Source organism: Siphateles boraxobius, unplaced genomic scaffold (genome assembly GCF_051911475.1).
Source record: "Siphateles boraxobius isolate OS27281-9 unplaced genomic scaffold, OSU_SipBor_1 55, whole genome shotgun sequence".
Classification (NCBI taxonomy): domain Eukaryota; kingdom Metazoa; phylum Chordata; class Actinopteri; order Cypriniformes; family Leuciscidae; genus Siphateles; species Siphateles boraxobius.
Genome location: NW_027509181.1, coordinates 1,543,776 through 1,566,320, shown reverse-complemented (window position 1 = coordinate 1,566,320; position 22,545 = coordinate 1,543,776). Strand labels below are relative to the sequence as shown.

At 39.3% G+C, this 22,545-nt stretch overlaps 1 protein-coding gene across 5 annotated transcripts in view; it reads right to left on the bottom strand.

Annotated features, from left to right (window-relative positions):
* becn1 (beclin 1, autophagy related) overlaps positions 1-5,212 on the bottom strand; it is a 165,150-nt gene extending 159,938 nt beyond the window's left edge. Inside the window, exons 1-2 of one of the 5 annotated variants that reach the window (XM_077205818.1) lie at positions 5,082-5,153; positions 3,454-3,607 (exon numbers count right to left, since the gene is read on the bottom strand). Coding sequence is in view for 1 of the 5 variants with exons in the window: in XM_077205817.1 (XP_077061932.1) it covers positions 4,245-4,288 (44 nt within the window). In the remaining 4 variants the exon portion in view is untranslated. Of the gene's footprint in view, positions 1-3,453; positions 3,608-4,244; positions 4,292-5,081 lie in introns of all 5 variants that reach the window. The other 4 variants (XM_077205817.1, XM_077205819.1, XM_077205822.1 and 1 more) reach the window with 4 other exon arrangements.
* Between the last annotated feature and the right edge of the window lie 17,333 nt (positions 5,213-22,545).

The window sequence follows — 22,545 nt, the reverse complement described above, 5'->3', positions numbered from 1 at the left end:
GGTGCAAGGACCTTAAACTTTTGAGGCTTGCGCAGCTTCTCGAGGAGAAATCAAACAAATGAGCGCCGTTTTCTAAAGTCTATGAGCGCAGCACACACAAATAAACTAAATTGACATACTGCAGTTAAATTTGAAAATGTGGTGTTTTTATATTTATAAAAATTGAATACAGTTCAGCAACATACATCACACGACCTGACGACCAAGAGAGCTGACAATAGACCATCACTTAATTTACCATCACCTCACGATTGAAAATGTGTCAATGATTTCATATGACAGTTCAACCAACAAGTTAATAACAAGTCACCTACATTTTAGACGAAATAATGACTGTTTTGGTCTATTTTAGCAGCGAAAATATGAATCCAAACAAAGATCACAGCATAGCGCATCTCACAGCAACACTCAATCGTGTTTTGAATGATTCAGTGTTGTGAACGAATCGGTTGAGTCAAAGATTCAATGACCCATTCACAAACATCCGTCTCACTCTTGATGAATCGGCCGTTTGAACGAATCGTTTGAATGAACGACTCAATGACTCGCTTAATAATACCGCTTATCACCTGCATATTTGCGCCCACTATCGACAAACCAATCAAATTTGTTCAAAACCTTTTTTTAAAACCCGTCCAAACATATTATAATTTTTATTCAGGAGTTAGGTATATACAAAATTATAACTTTTTGTGACAGTAGTTTAGTGATTAAAAAAAAAATTTGCAATTTTTTTTTTCTCCAGTTTTTTCCCCCTCCCATCCTGTAGCCGTCCCACCGGTTGAGAACCACTGCCTTAGCATGACTTCTCACGTTTTGCTGAAAATACAAAGGCAGAGTGCAGTAACTTTAAAACAGGGGCGGAGCCAGAGGATGTAAACATTCGGGGCTTAGCCCAAATCTAGGGATACTCCCCCGGGGAGAATTTTTTCCCATTTACGTCAGCTAAATGCACTATTTTTCGGGCTGTTTGAGATAATAGAATGTCTAAAATACAACCCCGACAGGCTGATTATGTGTCCGACGCGAAGCAGCCTGAAGGGTTTATATTTGCTATAACAACCGCCTCGCTATACATTATCCCGCTTATTACATGCCTCCCTACCAAATAAATCAATAATTTGACACAAAATATTGATTTAAAAAGGAGTTTATTGATTTAAAAACCGGTTGTATTGCTTCCGCTAAAGAAAATAGTCCGTTCCGTCTCTGAACGCGTCCATGGCAACGCTCAGAGACGGAACGGACTATTTTCTACACCATAACAATTCCATTAATTATAGAAATACTAATAGGTTTATTACATTGTTACAGGCGCATCTCAAAAATGTATTATAAATAGTGTGCTGCACCACCAGAACAAGACTGACAGATTAAATTCTCAGGAAACCTTTGCAGGCGTTTTGAGTTGATTAGCTGATTAGAGATCTTGTCAGGTCGTATAAAAAATTCTTTGTTCTAAAATTCTAATACATTTTGAGATTACTACTTCTGGAGTTTTGATTTCCATGAGCTGTAAGCCCTTATCATCAAGAATAAAACAATAAAAGGCTTGAAATATTTTACTTTTTATGTAATGAATTTAGAATATATTAAAGATTCACTTTTTTAATTAAAGTATGAGGGGAAAAAATAACGTATTTTGATTAGAGATTAGATGTACCCCCCAAATCATCAGACAAATCATCCGCCCATCTCTATTAACAACTAATTTCTCTTAACACCTAACGATAACTCGCTAGCTAGCCAGCAGCAATACAATAACTTACGTTAACTCAAGTGTTAAGTTACAACAGCGGATTCACAAACCTGTAACACTTGTCCGCGGTTCGTCTGACGCTGCTTCTGAATCTCTCTCCGGCCGGTGAGGTTTAGTTTTCTGTATAAAAAACTTTGTTATGTCCATAATAATTTATGTAAGCTCGCTACGACGCCAGTGAAACATACAAAAACCCCGCCAGCGGCCAGCCCCTGATGACAACAACGACGAATTTCTTCTTCGTTAGTTTTTATTGGCAGTTGGCAAACAAGCTGAGTGATGCGCGAATCGATGCATTACCGTCCACATCCACGCACGGTAATAGAGATTTTGTTTCATTTTTTGCCGCTCCAGTCAGAAAGACTGAGATAAAATGAAAACAAGTTGAAGTTATTTTAAAAAACCTAAAAGATTCGGGGCTTTTGACAAAACATTCGGGGCTTAAGCCCAATTAGCCACCCCCCCCCCCCCCCCCGCTCCGCCTCTGCTTTAAAATAGTGGTCAAAAGTCAAGTTTGAGCTCAAGATCTTTTTATGTAGATAATTTTATTACTAAAACATCTAATTGCCAGATTTCCAGTGTCCTATCTATAATTACTGTAAAGCGGCAGTAGGGAGTTTTGAGAAAACGTTGACTTAGCCTGAAAATTTGAACAAGCACAACTTACAAGTCCCACCCCCTTGCTCTCTGCTACGCTACAGCCCTCCCTCCACAGCTCCTCCCCCACAGCGTTGCCTGCCGTGAACGCGCAGGCTAGTAAGCAAGGCCACCGATGACGGCGGATAAACAGTTATGGCACATTCACTAATAGGGACGAAACATCAACAATATGCTTTACATTGACTATGGCCTGCCCATACTTTGACTACAAACTTGGTCCTCAAATCATTACGTATTTTGCAATGCATGTAACTTTATAACTTTACACTCTTTCTATAAGTTATAAATAGCTAGTAAGATAACATTAATATAAGAGTAACTAACGTTACAGTATGCAAGTAATTATTCTAGCGATATGTAATGCTAGATAAAGCTATGATTTCCAGGTCACTGCTTGTGCGGTTGACCGGTCGGTGCAGATAGTAGCTTGAATGTTTGTCTCTCGTAACGTGAGTTTGTGAGTGTTTGTTTCGGGTATTGATCGACTGTCAACTACTACAGTATAGTTCCAGCTTAGCACTTTCGTGGTGTGTTTGTGAGGGTGTTGCCACCTCCTCACATACTGGGAACAACAAGCCGACATTAATTAATCAGTTAGCTTTGCGCTCACTGCTCCTAAGTATGGAATTTACATGGACACTATGGACTTTTATGCTTTTATTTTTCGTTTTGGATTATCTGCCTACTGCATCATATGGATATACTCCTCCGGACACACGACGGATTACTTATTCCAGGGATCTTTTATTGCAGTTGCAATTTCACTTCCACCAAGGCACTGACATGTTGCCAGAGGAGCTACAACGTAAACTCCCAACCGACAGGACAGACATTCTGCACCACAACAGAAAGAAGGTAACAAGACGGGGGAGGAAGAAGAAGAGTGGAATTAAAGCAAGTTATCTCAGCATACATCACTTTTTGTGTGGATAGTATTATCCCCTCCAAGAAGGTTACAATTTTTCCTAATAATAAACCCTGGGTGACTAAAGATCTAAAAAACATATTGAATAAGAAAAGAGATTATTTTTTACCGGTTCTGAAGCCGAGAAGAAGGAGGTAAATAGCGAGGTCAATCGAGCCATAAAAATCGTCAAGCTGAAATTCACGCTGGCAGTTAAGGTTGTTTCTCCGCCATTAGCACAGCTGCAGCACACCAGCAATCTTGAGTTTGAACGATGGTATGCGCTGTGCAAGAGAGGGGTGTGATCAGCGCGTACACTGATCAAGCGTGATTGACACTGCTAAGACATTCCTCCTGGCTCTGATTGGTTGTTTCTGACCGGGAGCGATGGCAATAGGACCACTAGGAGGAGCCAGAAGAGCTTGATTTTTTCACAGATTATCTGTCTCATATTCTAATGTCAGGACATAATGACAGTTTTAACAAATATTTAAAAAATATTTGCAGCTTTAATTTGGCGGGACAACTAAAAATCTTCAAAGTCCTTTTTCTCAGTTCCACACTCTAGCGAGTTAAGGTCTTTTGCCTTTGTATGGCAGAGCTGATGTCTCATTCGATGACTGTAATAACGTTATATTCACGTTGTTTTCATCATTTTCTCGTAGAATTACTTTGGAAACATGTGACTTTATTTATTTTATTGGAATGTAGAATTTCTATTAGAATTTGTAATAAAACCATAGTAGCCACACATTTACCATTGTCTAAATATAGACTGTGCCATCACAGTCAGGGAACACAAACTTATTTTATGATTTGAAACAATATCACCCATTTGAACATAAAGACACTAAGTTTACTTTCTGCAGATTTTGATGTAGAAAAAATATTTTATCATCATAAATGTTTTGAATATTGTACTTCAGATTTGTGAAACGTTTATCTGGTTGACAAGTGTTTGTCATGTTCTGACAAAAAAAGAATAAAACCCACAATTAACTGTCTTAACTTTCACTCAGGAACAAAAAATAAAAATTATTTTAATGTCTAAACATTTATTGTGATAATTATCGATATCGACTAATATGAAAAATTTTATCATGATAATTGTTTGGCCATATCACCCAGCCCTAAATAAATAGATATATCTATTTGACAATATAAAATATATAAAATGTCTTTTGATGGATTTTCTGTTGTTGTACCAAACAACATCTAACCTTTCTTTTTTCTTTTCTATTGCTTCTAAAAAGAAATAGGTTCAAGGAATATGTGTGCTGCTATTTTCTATATTTTTCCATTCCAAACACTATAATTATCTTATACCAATATTCAATACTTACATACGCTTACATATTTTTAAAACTCCCAATTATTTTAGCAGAGCAGTTGTCGCCTTGCAATTGTAAGAAAAAAGCAAGTGCTAATTTCTTCGCAATCCAAATGGAATTTCATTGGCTTCTATTATGATATTTACTGGGTTTCCGTAACTCTTATACATATTTTTAAAGCTCTATGTTGTATTCTGTCTAATTTCTCAATTGATTTGATAGCAGCTCAAACACCGAACGTCAAACCAACTTTATATCGGTAGCTCTATACAACACAACCATAATCTATAGCATCGAAGCTCCAACCAATCTTCGATAGATAGCCAACAAAGCTTATTTCGCCCCTATGCATAACCAATTATATAACTCATTTAGTTAAATACCTAAGTAAAACCAACCCATTGTTTGTTTGATATTATTAAAGTACCTTTCATTAGCGGTCTCCTCCTGTTTACTGCTAGCAGAAGATGTGACTTTGCGTTCTTCTTTTGAGATTGTATTGGCGATTGACGCACAACGAAATTGCGTTTTACCGCCACCGACTGGTATGGAGTAATATGCGATTTCGAAAAACTTGCTGCGTCCCAATTCGCATACTATCCGTCCTAAATAGTATTCGAAATTAGAATTAGAGTACGTCCCAAATCGTAGTATGTTGAAATGAGTGTTCCAAAGATACCCGGATGGTCTACTTTTTCCGGTCAGAATCCGAAGTGCAGATCGATGCGCACTCTAACGGCTGATATTGCCCACAACGAGGATTCGATTAGAACTACAAACACGAGTGAAAAGTGTTAAAAAACTACAGACATGGAGGACGCGCGAGTCCGGTGGTTATGTAGAAAGGTTTAGATAAAGGGGTTTGAGTGGGTAATTATCAGTATCTAACATGACGAAAAGTTATTTATTCAATGTTATTTACATTATATTGCATCTGCAGCAGCATTGTGAACTTTTGTAAAGATACGTTTAGCCATTAACTTTTAAATGCATCATTACATTCAAATTGCAAACACATGAGGATAGTCACCGCATTAATGACCCACGGCTGCAGACCAAGGTGCCACAACATTTCTCTCCGAAACGGTAGGAAATTAAAATAGATTGAATGGAGGATTTTAACTGTGACAAGATGATTGACAGGGCAGTTTACGGTGGCTGGACGCACGCGACAGAGCTGTCCGTTAAAGATGACGAAGTAGTATGTCCCGAAGCTTGCCTACTCTTTTGCTACACACTCAAAAGTATGTACTTTTTCTTCACAAAAAGAGTACATACTTTTAGGTCGTAGTATAAGTAGGCGAATTGGGCCGCAGCCACCATGGCAGCCACCATAGATATCATATAGAGACTAGATATGCCCTATTGGCCGCTGAGCACCGAGAAATACGGCCGCCGGAAGATTCTCATTGATTTTGAGCAATTTGGCGGAGTAGCAACAACTGTACCGTGAATGTAACTATCATGGGTGATACAACGGACGGAGATAGTGATAATATGGAATGGAAGGATGTAACTAGAAAGAGGAAAGGTAGGAATGATAGCTCAGGAAGCTCAGTCTACGGATTGGAGGTGGGTGATATGGTTAAAAAAGCAAAGGCTAGTGAGAAGAAGGAAGATGAACAAACTGATTGGAAAGTGATGATAACGTTTAAACATGAAGGAGGACATTTCCATCCACTTAAACTTACAAAAGCAATTGAAAAAGAAATGGGTAAGATCAAGTTTGCTAAATACTTGAGTAATAAGAGGATTTTGATTTTTGCCAAAGACCATTTACAAAGAGATAAATTGCTTAAAGCAAAAACTTTGAATGGAGAAAGGATTAGTGGTCATATCCCAGGAAATGCAGCAAAACTCAGAGGTGTTATTTATGACATTCCTTTGACAATGAAAATGGATGAGATAATACAAGAAATCAAAGGAGGAAAAGTTGTTAAAGCCACAAGAATACAAACTCAAAGAAATGGTGTGAGAACGGATAGCTTATCTGTAATCCTTGAGTTTGAGAGTGAGTTACCCAAAAGAGTAAGAATGGGATATATGAGTTATGATGTCAGAGAATTTATTCCTGCTCCTTTGCGCTGCTTTAAGTGTCAAAGAATGGGACACACGGCAGGACAATGTAAAGGAAAGCAAAGATGTGCAAGATGTGGAGGAGAACATGATTATGGAAAATGTGGTGAAGATAGAAAAATTTGATGTTGTAACTGTGGCGGGGAACACAGTGCTGCTTTTGGAGGATGTCCAGTTCAAAAACAAGCTAGAGAGGTGCAGAAATATAAAATAACAAATCAGGTTTCCTACGCTGATGCACTTAAAAAAGTGAAGGAGAATGCGATAAATGAATCCCGTTCAGCACATAAAGTAAACAATGAGAGAGAGATTGTGAAGAAGCAGCAAATAGAGACCTTGCCTGTTGATATAAATCAGAGTCAATTAGAAACTAATCCATATATACAGAAGATTAATGAGGATACAATGATGGTGGATAAAATCAGTTTTATCACTTTCATATGTAAGGTTGTGAATGTGGTGATACAGCAAAAGAAAAAAAGTGATAGAATCAAGACCATTGTAGAAGCAGCTATAGAAATTCTGGGGATTAAAGAAGTTACAGCTGAACTGATACATGAGATGTTAAATCCTTCCAATGATGGAGTATCTCAAGGGGATTAGTAGTTTGATCATGGTTTTCCTTATACTCCAATGGAATGCCAGAAGTCTAATAGCGAATGGGCAAGAATTTAAGAAGGTTGTAGATGAGTTGGAAGTTTTACCTGATGTTATGTGTTTACAAGAAACATGGCTAAGAACACATCTGGAATTTGTTATTCCAGGATATAATTCTATTAGATGTGATCGAATTGATGAACAAGGTGGAGGATGTGTAACATTTATTAAGGATACTATAGCATATAGACAAATAAATGTTCCAAATGAATTTGAATGCATAATAATAGAAATTTGTAGTCCCAGAGGAGACATCAAAATAGTCAACTATTACAATCCTTGTAAAAAGCTGTCAATTTGGTGTGGTGATTTTAATGCACACAATACATTATGGGGAAGTGATCATACTGATATTAATGGAGAAATAGTTCTCTAAAGAACTAATAGAGGAGAGATCACTGGTGTGTCTTAATAATGGAAGTGGTACTATAGGGTGAATGTTAGAAGAAATACAGTTTCATGTTTAGATCTAACGTTAGTCTCTGGAAATATTAGTAATATTTGTGAATGGAATGTTAAGAATGATACTAATATAGGTAGTGATCACTTTCCAATATTATGCTCTTTGAATTTTGATGTGTTTATTCAGGATGAATATGTAATAGAAAGATGGTGTTTTGATAAAGCGGATTGGAGAGTTTTTAAAGATTATTGTATTGAAAGTTCTGAAAGATTATCAATGGAGGGTGATGTTGATAAATGTACAGCAACAATAACTGCTATGATTATCAGTGCTGCATCAGCATCCATTCCTAAGAGTAGCATAATAAAGGGGGGAAAAAAGAAAATGGTTCCGTGGTGGAACAATGAATGTAAAAATGCTATTAAAGAAAGAAATCATGCGTTCAGAATTTTAAGAAGTCATTTGAGTCAAGATAACCTGATTAAATATCAAAGGAAGAAAGCAAGGGCAAGGAAAGTAATTAAGTCATCCAAAAAGAGTGCTTGGAGACAGTTTTGCTCCTCCATTGGCAGTGAAGTACAATTGTGTGATATTTGGTCAATGATTAAAAAAATGAGTGGGAAAAGGAAGTTAGTTAATATCCCAGCATTGAGAGATGGAGAATATATGGCAATTACAAATAAGGAGAAAGCTGATTTACTAGGCAAGAAGTTTGCAAGTGTGCATAGTGGAAGTCATTTGGATGAAATGCACAATCAAAGAAAAAAAGAAATTTTAAGAGATAATTCTGATGTGACAAAGAAAAAGGATTGTGATGGTTCGGCTCTTGATATGGAATTTACCCCTCATGAGATGAAACTGGCTTTAGAGGGAAGTGGTTACACGTCCCCAGGGCAAGATCAATTATGTTATGTGATGTTTAGACAGCTACCTGATGAAGCATTGGAAATCATATTACACCTGTTAAATAAGATATGGAGAGAAGGTGTAATACCTGTTAGCTGGAAAAGTGCTCTGATATTACCTTTTGGTAAAGACCTAGTGAATGCAGGAAACTACAGACCAATTGCACTAACTTCTCATTTATGTAAATGGATAGAAAAGATAATTGTTCGTAGACTGGCATATTATTTAGAGCAAAGAGAACTGTTAAGCCCATGTCAAAGTGGATTTCGTAAAGGAAGATCTACGATAGATGCATTAGTGAAAGTTAGTAATGAAGCAGAAAAAGCAATTGGTGTGAAAGAGGTTATGACTATAGTATTTTTTGATATAGAGAAAGCGTATGATTCTATGTGGAGAGAAGGTTTAATGATTAAAATGCAGAGAATGGGGATTGGTGGAAGACTTTACAACTGGGTTTTAGATTTTCTAACTAATCGGACATTTCATGTTAAAGTTGGAGATGTTATGTCAGAAGATTTTAATATTATAAATGGTATCCCTCAAGGCAGTGCTATTAGCCCGATTCTGTTTAATATTATGATAAATGATATTTTTATGAACGTTGGTAAAGACATTGGATCATCACTATATGCAGATGATGGGGCTATATGGAAAAGGGGGAAAAATATTAAACATGTGACAAATAGTATACAGAATGCTATATTGAATATTGAAAGATGGTCGTATGAATGGGGATTTAAAATGTCAATTGAAAAATCATGCTTCATGCTTTTTACTAGAAAGAAAAGGACAGATACGGTACAACTGAAATTATATGGTTAAAGAATGGAAAGGGTAACAAAGTTCAAATACTTGGGACTATGGTTTGATGAGAAATGTATATGGAGGAATCATATTAATCAGATTGAAACTAAATGCAAAAAGGTAATAAATCTAATGAGATCAATTACTGGATATGAATGGGGAGCAGACAAACTATCACTTATGGATATTTATAGGGCATTAATACGGTCGTGTATAGATTATGGGTGTATGGTATATGGAGCAGCAGCTAAAAGTATTTTGGAAAAACTTGATAAAATTCAGTTCAGAGCCTTAAGAATCAGTATTGGTGCAGTTAAAACAACATCTACTAATGCGCTGCTAGTTGAAGCTGGTGAGTTACCGCTTTATTTAAGACGTTCAAAGTTATCAGCATATTGGGTAAAGCTAAAAGGATCTGGAGAGGAACAACCCGCTGTAAAGGTGTTAAGTGATTGCTGGGAGTATACACAACAAAGAAAATGTAAAGGATTTGGTTGGAATATTTCTACAGTAGCTGAGGAATATGGACTAAACAGGGTAGAGTATGGACCAAATACTGTATGGGGTAATGTTCCTCCATGGATTTTCCCAGTGATCAAGGTTGACTTTCATCTTATAGAACTGAAGAGAACATGGGCTGAAAGGGAAGTGGATAATATTGGATGTTTAGTTCATAAATATGTGGGAATTAATTATTATAACTACATGACAATATTTACTGACGGATCTAAAGACCCAAGGAGTGAGCATGTAGGAGTAGGAGTATATATTCCAGAGTTTAATGTTGTAATATGCAAAATAATTAATGATGGAGTATCTGTATTTACAGCTGAAATTATTGCTATAATCCTACTAGGATTACAATGGATAGAAGAGGTGAGGCCGGAGAGAGTTGTAATTTGCTCAGACTCTGCTGCAGCTCTTAGTAGCTTAAACTCAAAAGAAACCTCTAGAGATGATTTATTGTTGGAAATATTTACAACATTGTTAAGAATACAAAGAGTTGGAACAGATGTACAGTTTTGTTGGGTTCCTGCTCATGCTGGTGTAGAGGGAAATGAGAAGGCAGATGAGATTGCAAAGAGAGCGTTGAATTTAAATAACAATGAAATTATGAAAGTTCCATTTGGAAAAGGTGAGGCCAAATCATTAATTAATAAGGTAGTGAGGGATTTGTGGCAGAAGAAGTGGGACTCCGATAACAAAGGAAGACACTATTATAATATACAAAAGTCAATCACAGTAAAAACATATAAAGGAAAGTGTAGAAAAGAGGAAGTGGCTCTTGCAAGACTAAGACTTGGACACACCGGATTAAAGTCAACTTTGTTTTTAATGGCAAAATGCATTTCTGATAAATGTGGCAGTTGTAATGTACCAGAAAATGTTGAGCATGTTATTTTGTGGTGTAATAAGTATAGTGCTGAGAGGATAATTTTACGTGGAAAAATGTACGGATTAGAGCGTGGATGGAATTTGGAAGGGATTTTAGGAAGGAATGAGAAGATGAGGGAGTGTTGGGAGGCTCTCTTTCGTTTTCTAAGAAATACAGGATTAGTTAACATTATATAGGGTAGATATAGTTGAGTTAGGTTATTTTGCATATTTGTGTGAGTATGTATAGATATATGTATATATATTTAATTTTTTTTTTTTTTTTTTTTTTATAGACCTGAAGATGTAAAGCCCTGATATTACACACTCCTGTACAGTAGGTGGCGGTATGCACCTATAAATGCTGGTTTGCGATCCGCCATTAAACTGAAAGAAGAAGAAGAATACGGCCGCCATCTTGAACCGGTCATACTCCTAGTTTCGTTGCGTGGCAGCAGATAAGATGCCAGAGCATTGTGGAGCATTTTCCTGTTCTAACCCCTCCAACTTCTAGTGTTATTGATAACCTATATCTTATCACACGCGATTTGGCTATTGATATTACAGAAGTCCTGTGGTAAAATTACATTATTAACTTACTCCATCTACCCTTGTAAAGTTAATCCGAATAGGGCTTTAGTCTCGACATTTTCCCCTCCCACATCCACATACAATAAAAAAGGTATAGGCTTAATGTTGTCCGAATTTAATTTTTTTAAATTACTGATGCAAACACGTTGAAAAGCTTCTTCTCAATTTTTATTATAGGTGGCTGCGTTCGGTGGATTCGGTGGCTGCGTTCTGTGTGTGAAAGTGTGTGTGTGAGAGACAGAGAGAGAGAGACAGAGAGAGAGAGAGAGAGACAGAGAGTGAGAGTGTGTGTGTCTGTACGTGTTTGTTTGTGTGTCTGTTCGTGTGTATGTGCGTTTCACAAATCATAAATCGTTTCTTCAACTTATTAAAATATCTTAATTTACTTCAACTATCTGTTTCTGCTTCTTTATTATATTTATAGTGTGTGATTTATAAAATACATTATATCCTTCATCACACATAATGTGTCTGGTCACTTTATATCTTATATCAGAATATTATATTACTGTTAAGCCTACTATGGATATTAAAATGCCGAAGCATGTGTCCTGTATTATAGCTACATGAATGACCTTTGCAGCAAAAAAAAAAAAGTGTGAAAATCAGTTCAGTATTCTGTGAGATGTGATTAATTTAATGCGCTGACAGCTCATTTCACCTGCCATTCAGATTACACTAAGTGGAGCGGGTGACCGGTTTAAGATGGCGGCTCCAATTCTCGTCCGTGCCAATAGGCAGTAGCGGTCGATAGGGCGTCTACCTATATGATGTCTATGGCAGCCACTGCTGAAAACTTCTCCTTCTTCTTCTTCAGTGAATTTTATTGGCAGCTTGCAATCGTTGTGCATTACCGCCATCTACTGGACTAAGGTGTGATCACATTGGGACGTGAAAAAAACATCAACTAAAGTCTTCTTGCTAGTTGTATTTCTTTTAGAAACTCTATCACTGCTTAGATTGTAGACTGTGTTCCAGGTAAACTCAACAGGTTGCTTAAAGTAACAGAGTTCTTTGTTACCCTCTTAAGTATTTCTCTCTCTTCAAAGTACTGCCTACATGTCAGAAGTACATGCTTCACGGTTTCTGTTTCCGTACAATATGGGCAGATTCCTGTCTCATGTTTCCCTGTAGGCTGCTGTTCAGTCCTGTATGTCCTAACCTTAGCCTGGTGAAGCAGGTTTCCTCCTGCCGTGAGAATGAGCTCATCTTTTTTAACTGTTACATTCTGTTGAATACTATATAAATGCCTACCTTTTTCCCCCTTATCCCATTTATCTTGCCAGAGTTTATGAATACCATCTTTAATTATTGTTTTAAATTCTGATTTGCTGAGTGGAACCTGTATTTCTACTTGTTCTGCTTTAAGTGCTTCTTTTGCCAACTGGTCTGCCTTCTCATTCCCCTCAATACCTGTGTGCGCTGGAACCTGGCTGGAGGGGCGTTTCCAACATTGAAGGACATCCGGGGCTTAGCCCAGACCATTTAATGTAAATACAGGGATCACTCGAAGAGTTTTTTTTTTGTTTACTACAGTAACAATTGACTTTCAGTGTGCACACACACATACACACTCTCTCACACTCACTCTCTCTCTCTCTCTCTCTCTCTCTCTCTCTCTCTCTCTCTCTCTCTCTCTCTCTCTCTCTCTCTCTCTCTCTCTCTCTCTCCACACACACACAGTCAACATACACTATTCACCTCTTGCTGTCTATCTGGTTTGTCCTTCTATATTTGTTATATTACTCTCTCATCACTTGCTGTTGTCAAAACAAAAGTGTTTTTTGTCATTGCATGCATGTAAAACTGTTGTTGGGGACTCCCAAAACAATATAAGGAACATTTTAAATGCCATAATAGGGGTCCATTAATATAAATATTTTTTATTTTTTGACATAGTCAAAAGGTTGTATGAGATCCTAAGTTAAAGCAATACATGAATGACTCTAGTCTACGTTCATTGACACACCATGGCAACGTATCATAATAAATCAGTCAAAAACTTTTCATTAGGAGCATTGGGATAAACAATGTTTCACTTTTAACTTTCTCCAAAGTAAAATGACTGATTAATTGTTACCATCCCACCTCTCCCAGTTTCCATGTCTGATCCTGGCACAGCTGCTGCTGGCTCCTCCCCAGTCTGCAGCTCATCTTTGCTACCCTCTCTACAAAACCATTTAATCAAATCAAAGTGTATATTTACTACAAACTAATAACACAAAACAAGTCACACATACATGTTATGTTAATGCTTATTGGTTATCCTTAGAGAAAACAACACCTGATAAACAAGGAAAGTATTCAGTGCAGTGGTGGGATAAAACAAATGTTTCTGGCTACCCTTACAAAAAATAAGTATACTTCAAGTTCATTTTATGAAGAAGTATTATTCGTTTAAATGTATTATAAGTGTAAGAGTATAAACTTTAAGTACACAACTAGGTTTCTCATTTGTAATGCATCTGTACTACAAGTGAACTTATAAGTATACTAGTAGTAGTTTACTATTTTAATACAATTAGTATTTTTTAGTTTATGAAAGTACACACTTCAGTAAACTACTAGTTTAGTTTATACCAAGTATACTTGCAAGTTTTCTTTAAGTGAACAAACTTATACTTGTTATAGTTCACTATTTATGTATTATTTTTGCACTTACAGTAAACTATTATGTAAAAATGTAGATATTATTTTTTATTAAAAAATACCTTTAACTGTACTTTAATTTTTAAAGACATTTTATTAGCTTCATGCATTCTTTTTTATAAACAATTGAATTTTGGTAAGTTTCATAAAGAAAGGCAACATTAGAATTGTAATTTAAAGGACGATTAAATAAAATGATGCAGACAAAATTAAAATGCGGCACACAATGACTTGCGTGACGCGGGACAACAAAGCTTCACATTCTTCACAGCTTCACAAAATGCGGGACAGGTGGTCCCCCTTTGATAATATTAAGGGGGGTTTTGATTTACACACTGTTTAATGTTTGATGATGATCACGTTATTTTATATTTGAGTGAGTGAGCAATCTTCTATCACTTGTTTCAGCTTCCCCATAAGAAAGTTTACCATGATAAACTATAGTGCATACCATGGTATACCATAGTAGTACCATGGTACCTTACATATAACCATGGTACATACTATATAGTACCTCAGATATTACCATGGTACTTTTTATGGGACTGTAGATGTTACTATATGGTATATAGTATGGTACCTCAGATTTACCATGGTACATACCCTAGTACCTCAGATATTATCATGGTGCCATGGTACATTGTATGGTACTGTATATGTTACTATGGTACATCGTATGGTACCTCAAATTTACCATGGTACATACCCTAGTACCTCAGATATTACCATGGTGCATTCTGCAGTACCTCAGATATTACCATGGTACCTTTCCCTGCTGCTCGCCCTGCGATCGACTGTTTTTGTCAGCCTCGTTGCCTGCTGTGAGTTTGTTTGTTTTCCCGTCTATCGTGCGTCACTGTTACAACTCGGACTGTTGGCCATTATACGGCTGGAACCGCAAATACGGTTTGAACATTAATTGTTGGTCGTAGAGCGAGACACTGCTTCACTGCTGCTCGCCCTGCGATCGACTGCTTTTGTCAGCCTCGTTGCCTGCTGTGAGTTTGTTTGTTTTCCCGTCTATCGTGCGTCACTGTTACAACTCGGACTGTTGGCCATTTATACGGCTGGAACCGCAAATACGGTTTGAACATTGGTTGTTGGTCGTAGAGCAAGACACTGCTTCACTGCTGCTCGCCCTGCGATCGACTGCTTTTGTCAGCCTCGTTGCCTGCTGTGAGTTTGTTTATTTTCCCGTCTATCGTGCGTCTACATTACACCCATACCACTAAAAAGACGGGTTTTACCCAAGACTTGAGTCATAAATTAGTATAAATATTAATAGCATCACTGGTTGCATCATTGCTAACTTACTGTCCATCTGTTAAAATGGCGAACATATCAGGTGTATGTTATTTACCTTTTGGTGCAGATGAGAATAAATCTGAATTGCTCGCGGTGCAGTCTGAATTAGAAGCTGTAGAAAAGCAGATCCGTGACCTTCTAGAGAGACAAGCTGAGCTGAGAGACCGGCGTTTAGCTCTTGAAACATCACGCGCTGATGCACACGGATCAGTGATTAACGTTAGTAACCCGCTGACGCTGACCTCGTCTACTCCGTGCGTTTCTCAGCATTGGTCCCGAGCGTCCAGGTCACGATCAGCCACGGTTTCATTCACTCCGGCTCCAACACACCACCACGAAGCCTGGGTGGTTCCGCGGAAGCCGCGAGCCAGGACAAGAATCTTTTCGCCCCTACCGGTTTTCGAGATCTCCACTCAGAACCGATTCTCCCCTCTTCGTGAAACGGAACGCGATGCTGTGATCATCGGCGATTCCACCGTCCGACACGTCCACTCTACGTTAGGTAAAAGTAAGGTGCACAGTCACTGCTTTCCTGGTGCTCGTGTTCTCGATATCACTGCGCGGGTAACTGAGATCTTGAACGGTGACGAGCGCGTCGGAGCTGTTGTGCTGCACGTGGGAGCTAACGACATTAGGCTGCGACAGACGGAGGTTCTGAAGAAAGACTTCAGGAGCCTTATCGATACGGTACGCAGCACATCGCCTGAAACATCGATTATTGTGTCTGGACCGCTTCCAACGTACCGACGAGGGCATGAAAAGTTCAGTAGATTATTCGCGCTAAATGAATGGTTATTGTCATGGTGCAATGAGCAGAAACTGATTTTTGTAAATAATTGGAATCTGTTTTGGGAGCGACCAAGGCTCTTCCGCGCTGATGGCTTACACCCAAGTAGAATCGGGGCAGATCTTCTGTCGGATAACATCTCCAAGATGTTAAATACCGTTTGACTAGTAACCAAAAATCCAAATCACAGTCTCTACTGCACCAATTTAATTGATATTAATAATAGTATAGAACATTGCATAGAAACGGTGTCTATTCCTCGTTTACTAAGATCAAATAATAAATCTACTGCGGGATCTAGAAAAAATCTAACTGTTATTAAAACAAAAAATCTCGCTAGTAGTGAACAAAAACAATTTCTAAAGCTAGGTCTCCTAAACATTAGATCGCTCACACCTAAGGCGGTTATTGTAAATGAAATGGTCACAGATAATAATTTCGATGTTCTGTGCCTTACTGAAACCTGGCTTAAACCAAATGATTATTTCGGTCTAAATGAGTCTACTCCGCCAGGATACTGTTATAAGCATGAGCCCCGTCTGATCGGTCGTGGCGGCGGTGTTGCAACAATTTACAGAGATACCCTTAATGTTACTCAGAAAACTCGTCATAGGTTTAATTCGTTTGAAGTGCTTGTGCTAAATGTTACGCTCTTAGATGTAAGAAAAAAAACCACATTATCTCTAGCATTGGCTACCGTATATAGACCTCCAGGGCCTTACGCCAATTTCCTAAAAGAGTTTGCTGACTTTCTATCAGATCTTTTGGTCAACGTCGATAAAGCATTAATTGTTGGAGATTTTAACATACACGTAGATAATTTAAATGATGCGTTAGGGGTTGCGTTTACAGATTTATTAAACTCCTTCGGGGTCAAGCAAAACGTCACCGGACCAACTCATCGTCTTAATCATACACTCGATTTAATTATATCATATGGAACCGATCCAACCGATATAGATATTGTACCGCAAAGTGATGATGTCACTGACCACTACTTGGTAACTTGCATATTACGCACTGCTATAATATGTCATGCTGCGCCACGATATCGACCAGGTAGAACAATTCGTCCATCCACCATAGATCATTTCTCAAATAGCTTATCTGATCTGTCCCAGCTGCTGCCTGAACCCAAACAAACAGATGAACTAGACGAACTAACTAGCACTATGAGCTCCATTCTCTCTAGAACATTGGATATTGTTGCACCCATTAGATTAAAAAAGGTCAGAGAAAAAAGTATAGCACCATGGTACAATAATACTACATATGTTTTAAAGAGAGAAACCCGTAATTTAGAGCGTAAATGGAAAAAAAATAATTTAGAGGTCTTTAGAATCGCGTGGAAAGACAGTATGTCACGTTATAAAAAGGCCCTTAAAACGGCCAGGGCGGAGCACCTCAGCAAATTAATAGAAAACAACCGAAATAATCCAAGGTTTTTATTTAATACCGTGGCTAGACTAACAAATAAACAGACGTCGTCTGAACAAAATACCTCGTTACAGTTTAGTAGTAATGATTTCATGAACTTCTTCACCGAGAAAATTGAAAGCATCAGAATCAAAATCGTAAACGTTCGATCTCTGCTCGCGCCTTATAATTCAGCCGCAATTATCACCCCGCAAGAACAATTACAATGCTTTACAACCATAGAACAAAAAGAGTTAAATAAACTTATCACTTCATCTAAAACAACAACATGTTTATTAGATCCTATACCAACTGAACCACTGAAAGAAGTGTTACCTATAGTGGAAGAGCCTCTTTTCAATATTATTAACTCATCTTTATCTTTAGGTCATGTTCCAAGAACGTTCAAGCTGGCAGTTATAAAACCTCTTATTAAGAAACCACAATTAGATCCAAATAACCTAGCAAATTACAGACCCATTTCGAATCTTCCATTTATGTCAAAAATATTAGAAAAAGTTGTGGCTGCTCAACTCGGCTCTTTCTTGCAAGAAAACGACATCTTTGAAAAGTTTCAGTCTGGATTCAGGCCACATCATAGCACTGAAACTGCCCTTGTTAGAATCACAAATGATTTACTTTTAGCTTCGGACCAAGGCTGTATCTCAGTACTAGTTTTACTTGATATTAGTGCTGCGTTCGATACTATAGATCACACAATACTCTTAGATCGACTACAAAATTACACTGGTGTTCAAGGACAAGAATTAAGCTGGTTCAGGTCATACTTATCTGACCGCTACCATTTTGTATACTTAAATGGAGAAAAATCGATTATAACTTTGGCAAACTATGGAGTGCCGCAGGGATCTGTGTTAGGCCCTTTATTGTTCTCAAAATATATGCTGCCACTTGGTAATATTCTAAGGAAACATGGAATTAGTTTCCATTGTTATGCTGATGACACTCAAATGTATATTTCATCACGGCCAGATGAATACGCTAAATTATCCAAATTGACAGATTGTGTTAATGATATAAAAGATTGGATGACGCGTAATTTTCTTTTATTAAATCCAGACAAGACAGAGGTAATACTTATCGGTTCTAAAAACCGTCCACAAAACCCTTCACAGCACGACTTTAACATAATAGGATGCCCTGTTACTTTATCCGCTACAGTAAAAGACCTGGGTGTTATACTAGACCGCAACCTGTCTTTTGAAAAGCATATTTCATATGTTACAAAAACAGCCTTTTTCCACCTTAGAAACATTGCTAAGCTACGTAATATGCTATCAGTCTCTGATGCAGAAAAGTTAGTTCATGCATTCATGACCTCGAGACTAGATTACTGTAATGCTTTATTAGCTGATTGTCCTGCATCTTCAATAAACAAGCTACAGTTAGTCCAAAATGCAGCCGCTAGAGTTCTTACTAGATCAAGAAAATATGATCATATAACACCGATTTTATCATCACTTCATTGGTTACCTATAAAGTTCCGTATTAAATACAAGATATTGCTTTTGACTTATAAAGCTCTAAATGGTTTAGCTCCAGTCTATTTAACTGATCTTCTATCGCCTTACAATCCATCGCGCTCTTTAAGATCACTAGATTCGAGGCTTCTGGTCATTCCTAGGATATCCAGATCCACCAAAGGAGGCAGAGCATTTTCACATTTAGCTCCGAAGCTCTGGAATAGCCTTCCTGATATTGTTCGTAGCTCAGACTCTCTCTCCCAGTTTAAAACTAGACTGAAGACGCATCTATTTAGCCAGGCATTCATATAAATTTTTATCTTACAGTTACTGTAAATTCGGCCTCTAGTTCATAAACGCCAGAGGAGAACTGGCCCCCGACTGAGCCTGGGTTCTCCCAAGGTTTTTTTTTTCTCCATTGGGTCATTTGATGGGGTGTTAGGACACCATTAGGTCACTGGATGGAGTTTTTCGGTTCCTTGCCACTGTTGCCTTTGGCTTGCTCAGTTGGGGATATTCAAATTAATTAACCAATCATACCATTGATTAGCTCTACAAAACTTGAATGTCTTTTTTTCCAGTAATAAACAAACATTGTTAAGTTGTTTTGATTGATACTGTGAAGCAGCTTTGATACAATCTGTATTGTGAAAAGCGCTATATAAATATATTTGACTTGACTTGACTTGACTTGACTACCTCACATATAACCATGGTACATTGCACGGTACCTTTGTTTTAGTAATATTTTTTATTTAAAAACAGTAACTATTTCTTGTGTGTGCTCCCTCCAATGATTATGGTCCTGAGCAAATAAATAAATAATATAAAACAAATCACACTGAGTATTTTGAAATACAAAAACACTGTACCCACACACATACTATAACATCTCGTAATAGTCTTACGTATGTAACCCTAGTTCCCTGATAGGGAACGAGACGCTGCGTCAAGCTGTGGGAACGCCTTTGCGTGTGTGCGTCATGAAGCACGTATGGAATCAGTCCAATGGAGAGACGGAACGTCATAGGCGGGTGACGTCATCGACCAGGAAACTATAAAGCACCCCCAAAACACAAGCGCGACAGCTTCTGATAGGCCTGAAGGAAGCGCTAACGGGCAAGCTGGGAGTATGGCAAAACGACGCAGCGTCTCGTTCCCTATTAGGGAACTAGGGTTACATACGTAACCGAGACGTTCCCTTTCAAGGGAACTCGAGCTGCGTCAAGCTGTGGGAACGCCAATACCCACGTTGCCATAGGAGCAAATGACCGTCATGTGGGAACTAGCGCACAGAGGACGAGAGCACCTGCGCCCCAGGAGTGGAACTTAAGTCCAATTCATAGAACTTAACAAATGTATGCGGTGAGGACCACCCAGCCGCATCACAAACATCACTTAGCGATACTCCTGACAACAATGCTTTAGAAGCAGCCATACTCCTAGTAGAGTGGGCTCGTACAGCCAAAGGTGAAGGCTGACCAGCCGACTCATAAGCAAGTGAGATGGCCTCAACCACCCACTTGCTCATTCTCTGTTTAGACGCGGGACACCCTTTCCCGGGTGGTCCAAAGCACACAAATAACTGTTCTGATTTCCTCCACAGGGCAGCTCTGTGGACGTAAGCGTCTAACGCCCTAACCGGGCAGAGAAGGTTAAGTTTCTCCTGATCTGATGACCCAAACGGAGGTGGATAGAAAGCCTGCAGCACTGTAGGTCTGACAGCATTAGTAGGGACCTTAGAGACATAACCTGGTCTAGGGTATAGAAAAGCCTTAACCATACCAGGCGAAAACTCCAGGCACGAGGGTGCAACCGACAGGGCCTGCAAATCTCCGATTCTCTTAAGTGAGGAGATTGTAAGCAGAAAAAGAAAAATTTCTCAGAAACTTCCTCAATAGGTTCAAAGGGGGCCAAAGAAAGGCCCTCTATTACAATGGCCAAATCCCAAGTCGGCACCCTCGTACGAACTGCAGGCCTCAGCCTCAAAGTGCCACGAAGGAAGCGAGTTATAAGTGGGTGTCTCCCAAGAGAAACTCCACTGAAAGGGACATGGTAAGCAGCTAGTGCCGCCACATACACCTTTAGTGTGGAGGGGGATAACCATGCAGAGAAACGCTCCTGCAGAAACTCCAGCACTGCACCCACTGGGCCGTTAGCTGGGTCCTGCCGGTGTTCTGCACACCAAGAAGTGAAAAGTTTCCACTTCAGGGCATATAACTTCCTCGTGGACGGAGCTCTGGAGTGAAGGATGGACTCAACAACCTCAGTTGAGAGACCAGATTCTAGGAGCTGGGCCCCCTCAGAGGCCAAGCCCACAGTTTCCACAACTCTGGGCGGAGGTGAAATATCGTACCGCCCTCCTGAGAGAGTAGATCCCTCCTGATCGGAATCTCCAAGGGAGAGCCGTCCAGAAGAGATATTAGATCCGCGAACCATACTCGGGCCGGCCAGAACGGGGCTACTAGAAGTAGGCTGACCCCGTCCCGGCGAACCCTCTCCAGAACTCCTGGTAGCAGAGCAACCGGGGGAAAAGCATACAGACGTGACCTCGGCCACGGCTGTACCAGAGTGTCCAACCCCAGAGGGGCTGGCTGACTGATGGAGAACCACAGATGACAGTGCGTTGTCTCCTTGGAAGCGAATAGGTCCACCTCGGCGCGACCGAAACTCAACCAAAGGAGCTCCACCACCTCGGGGTGGAGCCTCCATTCCCCCGGCCTCGGCCCCTGCCTCGACAGGGAGTCTGCTACCACATTCAAATAACCAGGAAGATACATAGCTCTCAGAGACCGTAACTTCCCTTGGGACCACAGGAGGATCTGACGGGCCAACTTGTAAAGTGGACGCGACCGCAGGCCCCCCTGATGATTTATATACGAGACCACCGACATGTTGTCTGACTGAACTAACACATGATGACCTCTGAGGTCTGCTAAGAAGTGTTTCAAAGCTTGGAACACCGCCAACATCTCTAGACAATTTATATGCCATGATAGATGATGGTCCTGCCACAGACCTTGGGCTGGACGACCACTCATGACTGCCCCCCACCCTGTGAGGGAAGCATCCGTCGTTAGCGTTACGTGACGACAAAGAGCCCCCAACACAGGCCCTTTGGATAGGAACCAGGTTTCTTTCCACATGACCAGAGCACGAAGGAAGCGCCGCATGACTTTGATCGTGCAGAGGGGATTTCCCCTCGGGGAGAATCCCTTGGTCCGGAGCCACCACTGCAGTGGTCTCATGTACAACAGGCCGCAAGGTATAACGTTGGACGCTGCTGCCATCAGACCCAACAATCTCTGAAACTGTTTTACAGTGAGTAGCTGGCCTAGCTTTACTTGTTTCATAGCTGAAAGAATCGAAGCGATGCGGGTCGGAGAAAGTCGCGCCCGCATCGAGATCAAATCCCAAACGACACCCAGAAAAGTGGTCT